The 9,057-nt window shown below is 53.6% G+C and overlaps 1 protein-coding gene across 14 annotated transcripts in view; it reads left to right on the top strand.

Annotated features, from left to right (window-relative positions):
• The first annotated feature begins 234 nt into the window (after positions 1 to 234).
• The window catches only part of PLEKHA6 (pleckstrin homology domain containing A6), a 136,059-nt gene continuing 127,236 nt past the window's right edge, over positions 235 to 9,057 (top strand). For 6 of the 14 annotated variants that reach the window (XM_036442466.2, XM_036442462.2, XM_045583014.1 and 3 more), the window contains exons 1-2: positions 237 to 1,038; positions 7,157 to 7,233. In XM_036442466.2, coding sequence (XP_036298359.1) covers positions 956 to 1,038; positions 7,157 to 7,233 — 160 coding nt within the window. In that variant the 5' untranslated portion in view covers positions 237 to 955. Of the gene's footprint in view, positions 1,039 to 7,156; positions 7,234 to 9,057 lie in introns of all 14 variants that reach the window. The other 8 variants (XM_045583006.1, XM_045583005.1, XM_045583008.1 and 5 more) reach the window with 4 other exon arrangements.

The raw sequence follows: 9,057 nt of genomic DNA, 5'->3' as shown, positions 1-9,057 counted from the left end.
ACTTAGTCACGGCAGGCTTCTTGGAGGAAGTGGTAAGAAAGAAAGGTGAGGACAAGCCTGACTAACGCGGCTGGCATCTCAGCCAGGGGAGTCTCCCAGGGCCCCTTCCGACCCACACCCAGGCCACCACCCTCCCCTGCGCTTGACCTTTGATCCTCTAACTTACCTCCCGCCAAGCAGAACCAAGCTTGACCAAGTCCTCTTTCCCCCCACCCCCCCCACCCCCGTGTAGCGGGGCTGGGCACGTCCCTCAAGTTCATGGTTCGTAGCTTTAAGCCAAACTGGTTCCTGCGCCCGCCCAGCATCTGGACCTGGGGGACCCGCAGGCTGCGGCTCCTTCTGGCCGTGCATTACCTCGGAGGCGGCGCCCGGGCCCCGCCCCCTCCCGCCGCAGGTTCAAGTGTGGGCTGGGCGCTGGGCGGCGAGGAACACTCCCGGCTCGCCCAGCAACCTGCTCCCTGCTCGGCCGCCAGGCTGCGGGCCGCGGGGCCGGAGGGACGGGACCCGGAGCGGCGCTGAGCGGTCCAGCCCCGAGCTCTCCAGCGCCCGAGCCCGCACCGCGCCGCCGCCGGTCTCCGGTCCCAAGTTCACGGGCGCCCCGGGAGGAGTCGGCTCGCGCAGGAGGCAGCAGGCAGGTGGCGCCGGCTCGGGCTGGGCGGCGTGGAGCTCGCTCGGCCCCGCGAGGGTTAAGCCTTGCCGGCTCCCGCTGCCCGGCTGGCGGCCAGCTGCCTCCAGGGAGAGGCCGGAGCCGCTGCTGCCCGGACCGACCCGGAGGGACGCCGTTCGCTGGGGCTGCATCTGACCTCAGACCCCCTCCCCGCCCCCACCCCTGCCTCCGGGAGGAGCAGAGAGTGGGGGCTGCGGGCGGGGAGCCCCTGCCAGCTCAGCCTCTAACCCCCCCCCCCCCCCAATCCCCGGGGTGACTGGAGAGCCAAGGGGGCAACGAGACACGGAGATGGCCGATGAGCCCGCCTGGCTGGACTTGCTGGGCCGGTGGACCTACGGAGTGGACCCCGGCGGGAGAGTCTTCTTCATCAAGTACGTTGTCCGTCTCTCGTTGCTTTCTTATGTCTTCAAAGTTGTCTAACTTGCACGGTGGTGGCAGGGCTGGGGGGCGGCAGGCGAGGGCAGGGGGAAGCGGTGGCTGGGACAAGGGCATGACTAATAAGTTTATCACACGCCGGTTTGAATGGGTCTCCTCCCGCCTTTTCCCCGGCGACCAAAGTCCAGCAGGGACTCGGCATTCCTGCGGGCTGGCAGGGCAGGGCCAGGCAGGGCAGGTGCTGGCCTTCCCCCGGCGTTTTCTCTTCTGTGCAGCCCACGAAACAGGCCAGGGCTGAGTTCTTTCTTTCTTTGTTGACCCCCACCCCGATTCTTAAGGGAAGACTTAAGCTCAGTGACAAAATATCAGGGGACCCTGCCCCTACCGCCTAGGCCCTGGCGTTTCCTCACCCCAGGACCCCGTGTCCCCAGGCCCGCAGCCTCTCCTTCCGGCGTCTCTGTGGGGCTGTGGTCCAGGGGAGGGAGGGCATGCCCACTACATCAGCATTCTCTGGAGCGCGGGCCTGTGCTGCTCGCAGTAATATATTAGCACTGTTCTATTAATTCCATAAACCGAAATGGCTTTGGCAAAATCTCATTATAACGGAGGGGCCCCGCCGGCGCTATTTTGGCCGCTCGTCCTATAGTCATGCTTTGCCAGGAGAGAAATCTCCCGAGAACACAGCGAGTCTACAAGCCTGGCATCCTGGACGGCCCCCCTGCCCAGGATGAGCTGTCCCTTCCTCCGGAGAGCCACACGGAACAGGAGAGCCGAGGGCATCTCCGATGCGAGGTCCTCAGGTGGGGAGTGCTCGGCCGAGATGAAGCCACTTGTTACCAGGGCTCAGACTCCGTCCAGTACCTGCTGACGTTAGCCATTCCCCTTCCCCGCCTGTGCCCGCGATTCCCCTCTAGTGTTTCTCGGTTTCCTCGTGTGCTGTAGGCCTTTCTTCTGTAATTATCATCACTGTGATCATAATTGAGGTTGCAATTAGATGATCTTAGAAGTGACCTCCATTGAAGTTCTTGATCCTGCGTTAGGTTCTTAAATAACAGAAATCCCCCACTATTAAAACTGGACTTTCCACCGTCCCTGGCTTGGGACTTTATTGCCCATAAGAATCACCCGAGGAAATTATGAAAAAGGCCGGCCTGACGCTACCTGCAGGCGCTCAGAAGACCTGGGGAGGAGCCTGGGGATCTGAATTTCCACAAGTTCCTCAGTTTTTCCGATGAAGGATTACTTTGACTCTCCACCTCTTTCTTCCCAATCTCATTTACCTTCTGGCTTCTCTTCTTCTTTCTTTCTAAAGTATTTTTATTAATTTCAGAGAGGAAGGGAGAGGGAGAGAGAGCGAAACATCAATGATGAGAGAGAATCTTTGATCAGCTGCCTCCTGCACGCCCCATGCTCGGGATCAAGACCGACACCTGGGTGTGGGTCCTGACTGGGAATCAAAACACGACCTCCTGGTTCATAGGTCGACACCCAACCACTGAGCCACACCGGCTGGCCTTCTCTTCTTCTTCCATTCCACAAACTTCTATTGAGTGCCCACTGCTTTTCTACCGGAGGGCTAGGCACTGGAGATAAGGAAGGAAAAAAAAAGAAAGAAAAAAAAGAGGAAAATATAGGGTTTTTTTTTTTTTTTTTTTCTTGAAGGGGGTAGAAAGAAAATGAAAATAAATACTTAGGAAATAATAGGATACATTCTAGAGGATTTTCATGGTGCTCCAGGAATACAAGGAAGAAAAAACGAATGTTCTCCAAGGAGGAAACATTTGAGCTGCTTCGAGAGGAGAGAGGCCACAATGAGAGGGCCCTTGAAGCAGAGGCCTATGGGAAGGAGGGCATGATGGTGCCAGGGCACAGGTTATCGAGGACATGAGGGGGTCTCCTGAGATGGAGTGGAGGTTGCAGAAGATGTGGTGGGATAAGGGGTGTGAACCTGATTCTGTAGGCGAAGGGAAAGCAAAGATTTTAGACAGAGGACTAGCACAGTCAGAGCTGCGCTTTAGAAGGCTCCCTCTGGCAGCTGCATGGACGGGATGACCTGGGGTGCGGGGAGCGGTTAGGAAGCAATTGCAGAAGGTCCAGCTGATGGGGAACTGCATTCGGATGCTGAGAACAGAAGGGAAGGGGAGGGTGAGGTGGGAGAAAGGGGAGTGGAATTGAGAGCACTCATGTACTGCCTGAATGTTGGGAGGGAAGGGAAGAAAAAAGGAAGATTTGAAGATAAATCTCAGAATTGTTTATGTCAGGTTGACAGAGATCCAGGAGTATGGGAAGGGGAATAGATTTTAGGGGAGATAAGGTCAGTGGGAAAATTCCAAACTTAAAGTCCCTGTGGGATATTCAAGAGGTGATGTTGGCCGAAACCAGTTTGGCTCAGGGGATAGAGCATCGGTCTGCGGACTGAAGGGTCCCAGGTTCAATTCTGATCAAGGGCATGTACATTGGCTGCGGGCACATCCTCTGTGAGGGGTGTGCAGGAGGCAGCTGGTCGATGTCTCTCTCTCATTGATGTTTCTAGCTCTCTAGCCTTCTCCCTTCCTCTCTGCCTCTCTGTAAAAAATCATATATATATATATATAATGTCTAATAGGACAGAGCTTGAAGATAAGGGCCTGGGCTGGAGAGCCCTGAGAGCCATCGTGTGGGAGTGGAACCACCCAGGAGTAGGAGTAGGTGAGAGAGCAGAAAGGCGGGTACCCAGGCAGCACCCACGTTTAAGGAAAGGACAGAGGGGAGAGAGGATGGAGACGGCCAGGGGTCACAGAGGTGGACAGCACCAGGGCCAGGGGCGGGTGCTGCCTCAGAAGGTGAGGAAGAAGGATGTTAGGAAGAAAGGAAGAGTCAATAGAGAAGTCAGACGTGTCTGCTGGATGCAGGAACTGTGGGGATCTTTAATGACCACTAGGAAAGTGGCTTTAGGGGAGGGCTTGAAACAGAACCAGCTCGCAGGGGTTGCTGAGTGGGAGACCAGGAAGTGGGGACAATCAGAGGGACTGCTTTCCAAAGGGAATGTTTGCTCCCTAAGAAGGGGAGCAGGAGACAGGGGCTGGAGGAGGAGGCAACACTGAGAGGGAGGCCGAGGGTCAGACCGTGGAAGACACGAGCAGGAGTGAGGGCTGAAGGAGAGGAGGAAGCTGAAGATACCAATCTTCAATAGACTGTACACTGAGTGGCCGGGTTATTATGATCTCTGAACGCATAATAATCTGGTCACTTAGTGTGTGTGTGTGTGTGTGTGTGTGTGTGTGTGTGTGTGTGTATTAGAGGCCTAGTGCATGCATTTGTGCATGGGTGGGGGTCCGGCCAGCCTGGCCTGGGGGAGGGGACATGAGCGGTTGGCTGGCCTGTCTGCTGGTCGAACTCCTGGTCGAGGGGACAATTTGCATATTAGCCTTTTATTATATAGGATATATATACTGAGTGGCCAGATTATTATGCATTCAGAGATCATCATAATCTGGCCACTCAGTGTAGATGCCCAGTAGAATACGATTCTGTAAGATAGGAGAGGGTGGCGGCTACCCCCTCAGCAGAGGGATTCGCCTTAATGGAGCAGGTATGACAGGATTGGGGGGGGCATGGCTGTGGTTGGGATGGGGTGGTTAGGCCCCCTAGGAAAGGGTCTGCCCATGCTTTCTATTTGTGTATGTGTGAAATAAGAGATAAGCTATCCATTGGGAAGGGGTGGGTGGGCAAGGTGGGGGTCAGGGAGAGGCGGGCGTGAGACTTGAGGTTGTGGGAAAGCCTTAGAACAATCTGCAAACAAACTGGCTGGAGCCCCTGAAAAAGTTTCTAGGGCGCAGCTAAGCGTGGAGACTGCGGATTTGCAGTGACATCAGCCTTCCCAATTCCACAGGGTCCCCATCAGCCCAAAGCTGGAGTGGAGATAGCGGGTGACTGCATTGTTCTGGCCCAGGGGCCTGCATGGGGCGGCCCAGGGGAAGAGGAAGTTGAGGGTGTGGTGGGGCTGTGCCCACCCCGTGACCTCCTGATTATTCATGATATCCAGGCAAACGGAGGGAGCTGGCAGGGTGAAAGCGGGAGAGGGATCAGGGGCCAGAAAATGTCAGGGTGGCGGGAGAGGAAGTACAGGAACAAATGTCCCCTCACACCCACAATTCAGCGCTGGCCGGGTTTAGTCTTCCTCAGCCGCCTCTCCCATGGCCTCCCAGGACCAAAGCCCAGCCCAGCGGTCATCCCCGAGGGCCCACAGTGTCTCCAGGGCCCCCTGGGCACCAGACCAGCCGCTGTACCCCTTCTCTCCTCTCCCTGGAGGGGCGGGTGAGCTGGGAAACCTCCTCTTGCGGAGCCTGTCCAAACAGAGGGAAAGATGAGTGGAGTCCAGAGAAAAGCAAGTCCATCCCATACAGGGATTTGGACCTGAATGTTCCAAGCAACTTCCTTTGTCATGGCCCCAAACTGACAACCACCACAATGTCTACCAGCAAGCCAGTGAAGGAACACCCCCCCGTATGGCCTACGATGGAGTACTACTCAGTAACGAAACGGAACAAGCTGTGCACTCACGCTACCCCCCAGGGGAGGGAGGGAGGAAGAAGAGAAGGAAAGCAACCAAGGGGTCTAGCTTGTATGAGTCACTTACAGCATACTCTAGAAACTCTAGAAAATGCGATCTAACCTGTAGTAGCAGGAAGCAGCCTCGCTGCTGGGGGGAAGGGAAGGTTAGCAAAAGCTGTGTGTGTGTGGAGAGAGGAATTACTATGGGGGGCGGGGAGGGAAGAAAATTTGGGGGAATTCATTTCTTGATTTTTTTTTAATAATATATATTTTATTGATATTTTACAGAGAGGAAGGGAGAGAGATAGAGAGCTAGAAACGTCGATGAGAGAGAAACATTGACCAGCTGCCTCCTGCACAACTTCTACCAGGGATGTGCCCGCAACCAATGTACATGCCCTTGACCGGAATCCAACCTGGGACCTTTCAGTCCGCAGACCGACGCTTTACCACTGAGCCAAACCGGTTTTGGCCACTTCTTGATTTTTGAGGTAGTTTCATGAATATATATATATATATATATATATATATATATATATATATATATATATGTACTTTAAATTAAGCCAGACGTTTTAAATATGTGCAGTTTATTATCTATCTTGCTTCACTAAACATTTTGCGAGCCCTTCTTAACAGAGTTGTTTATATTCATTAAAGTATTAATTATAGCTTAAAAGCACTGAGTGTCCTGGACCCCAAGGACCTTCCACCTCATAAGCTGGGTGACACAGGTGGTCTGAGAGTCCTCTGCTCCACAGACCTGGATTGGCCGAGAAGGTAGGGGAGAAGGCAGTGGCACGTGGCTGGCGTGGGCCGAGAAATACCGACGGGCCATCTGCCCTCGGGTCCTCGGCCAGAGCCCAGAGGATCTGCGCGCGGGAGCCCACCCTGCTGGGAGGAAGCTATTAGAGAAACTCAGGCTTTATGGGGGATGGATCTGGGTCTGAATCTGGGCGTCATCACTGACAAACGGTGTGGCTTTGGGCCGATGACTGCACCCCTCCGAACCTCACATTCGTCCTCTGAAAATTCTCAATGTGCGGGGATGCTGTGAATGAAAACACATGGAGTCATAGACGCCCAGGGACTGCGGGCTCCCCCGACCTCCTCCTTCTTTACCCACCGAGGAGCTGCCCCCTAAGGACCTTCCCTGTTCTTCCCACGTGACTTCACCATCACCTCAGATGCCACTTCCCTAGCGAAGCCCTCGTGCTGTTCCTCTTCTTCACTTCATCCCGGTTAGTGCTCCTTCTCTGATGGGACCGCACTGTGCTCGGCTGTCACAGGGGTTACACTTCCTGTCACATCACGATGTGATTCGACTGTTAAACATTGCGGTGCAATTGAAATACTACATTATATTGTGCCGCTATCTTCCCATGTTTGTTTATTTGGGGTCGGGGATCAGACAGTGTTCCTCTCTGAATCCTCAGCGCCTGCTCAGTAAATGCTCTGTGAATATGAATGAATGAATGAATGAATGAATGGAATGGGGATGCTCCATCTGAGGTGCCTGGGATCGGCCAGTTGGTGCTGATGTGAACTTGAAGCTGACATTTTCTTATTGGTTTTCTACAGTGATGAGGAAAAGTCAACCAGCTGGGTGCATCCTGGCACGAAATCACCCGTCCAGAGTGGATTCTGCTCCAGCCCAGGTAAGAAGCTCCTCTGCCCCTGGTTTGAAACAGAAAAGGAAGCAGTGGTGTCCATCAGTAGATGAGTGGATAGAAAGCAGTGGCATATGTACCCAGTGGAATACCACTCGGCCGTAAGAAGGAAGAAAGTGTTACCCTTTGTAGGGCATGGAGGGACCTGGAGAGCACGACGCTAAGTGAAATAAGCCAGTCAGAGGAAGACAAGTACCGTATGCTTTCACTCATAAATGGGGTCTAATGGACAAATCGAATTATCAAGCAAAATAGAGACAGATTCATAGACAGAGAGCAGACACACCGCTCTGGGGGAAGGGAGCTGTTAGGAGTGGAGGGTTTGAGGAAAAGAAAAAAAGAAAAAAAAAAAGAGAGAACTCATGGACACAGACAGCAGTGTGGTGATTGCCATGATGGGGGATGGATATAGAAGTGGGCATACCCTAGCCAGTTTGGCTCAGTGGATAGAGCATCGGCCTGTGGACTGAAAGGTCCTGGGTTCGATTCCGGTCAAGGGCACATGTCTGGGTTGTGGTCTCGATCCCCAGTGGGGGGCATGCAGGAGACAGCCAGTTGATGATTCTCTCTCATCATTGATGCTTCCATCTCTCCCTTCTAAAAATAAATAAATAAATAAACAAATAAATAAATAAATAAGTAGAAGAGGGCATAGAGGGGCTAAATGGTGATGGAAAAAGAAAGTAAGCTTTTAAGAAACAATAAAAGGATGCAATAGCTTGAGGTGGCAGTAGGACTTTGCTTCCGAATTTTTCTTTCTCCATGGAGGGGCTCAGCAGACAATTCCATCCACTCTCTGGGAAACTTTGAGGGAGCTTTGATGCTCACTCTTGGGTCTTCCCAAGCCTCTGCTCCACAATTAGTATCCGGAAAAGGCCTCTGAGAACAAAGGCTTTGCTCCCCTCTCGCCTCCTGCATCCTGAGCGCCCCCAGAGCTGGATCCAAGGACCTGACCCCCATGGAGCTGTTGTCTCTCTGGGCTGCCAACGCAGGCGCCACCAGCCAGGGGCTGCTGAGCAGCTGAAATGTGATTAGTGTGACGGAGGAACTGAATTTTAAATGTTAATTAAGCTACATTTAAAAAGCCCAGGTGCCTGGTGGGAACTCCCTCACGTTGGGGGAACCTTAAAGAAAAGGGGGCAGGGCCAGCCCTGATGGCTTACTTTGGAGCAGACTCCATTCCCAGCCCGAGGGGAACAGCCAGGCGAGTGGGAAAGGGGGGGCACGTCCAGGCAGAGATTTTATCGATAGTGAAGAGGTCAGACAGGGAGGATCAGACAGGCCTGTGGGACTCCAACTCAACAACCAGTTCAACCAGTCGACCAGTCGTCCCCTTCGGCCACCAGAGGCCCATGCGCAGGGGCCTCCCAGCCCTTGGCCTGACCACAGAGCGGGCACGTGGCTCTGAGCGCCTGGTCCCCCTGGGGCACGGTGGCACTGCGGGGCACACGGGGTTAAGCTGTGCACTTGCCCACAGCCTGCTTTCTTTTAGATTCCAGCCTGCAATCACCGCGGTTCTATAGCTGGAAGGGATGTCAGGGATCCTGGAGTCCATTCATTTTAAATAAAAAAATCTGGGTTTGGGGAAAAAGGAGGTCCTTATATAAGAAGACAGAAGATTTGACTTTGGGTGTGAGCACACGGTGCAATATACAGATCTTGTAACATAGAAACCCACACCTGAAACCTGCACGTTCATGTGGACCAATGTTACCCCAGTACATTTAATAAGTAATAATAATGATGATAATAATAAGAAAGAAAATGGAAGAGCAGAGAGGAAGTCCCTGGCTCAAAGCCAATAAGTAAAGC

Source organism: Pipistrellus kuhlii, unplaced genomic scaffold, assembly GCF_014108245.1.
Source record: "Pipistrellus kuhlii isolate mPipKuh1 unplaced genomic scaffold, mPipKuh1.p scaffold_m20_p_18, whole genome shotgun sequence".
NCBI classification, from domain to species: Eukaryota; Metazoa; Chordata; class Mammalia; order Chiroptera; family Vespertilionidae; genus Pipistrellus; species Pipistrellus kuhlii.
The sequence above is the reverse complement of the archived record's forward strand: the minus strand, read 5'-3'. Positions and strand labels throughout refer to the sequence as shown.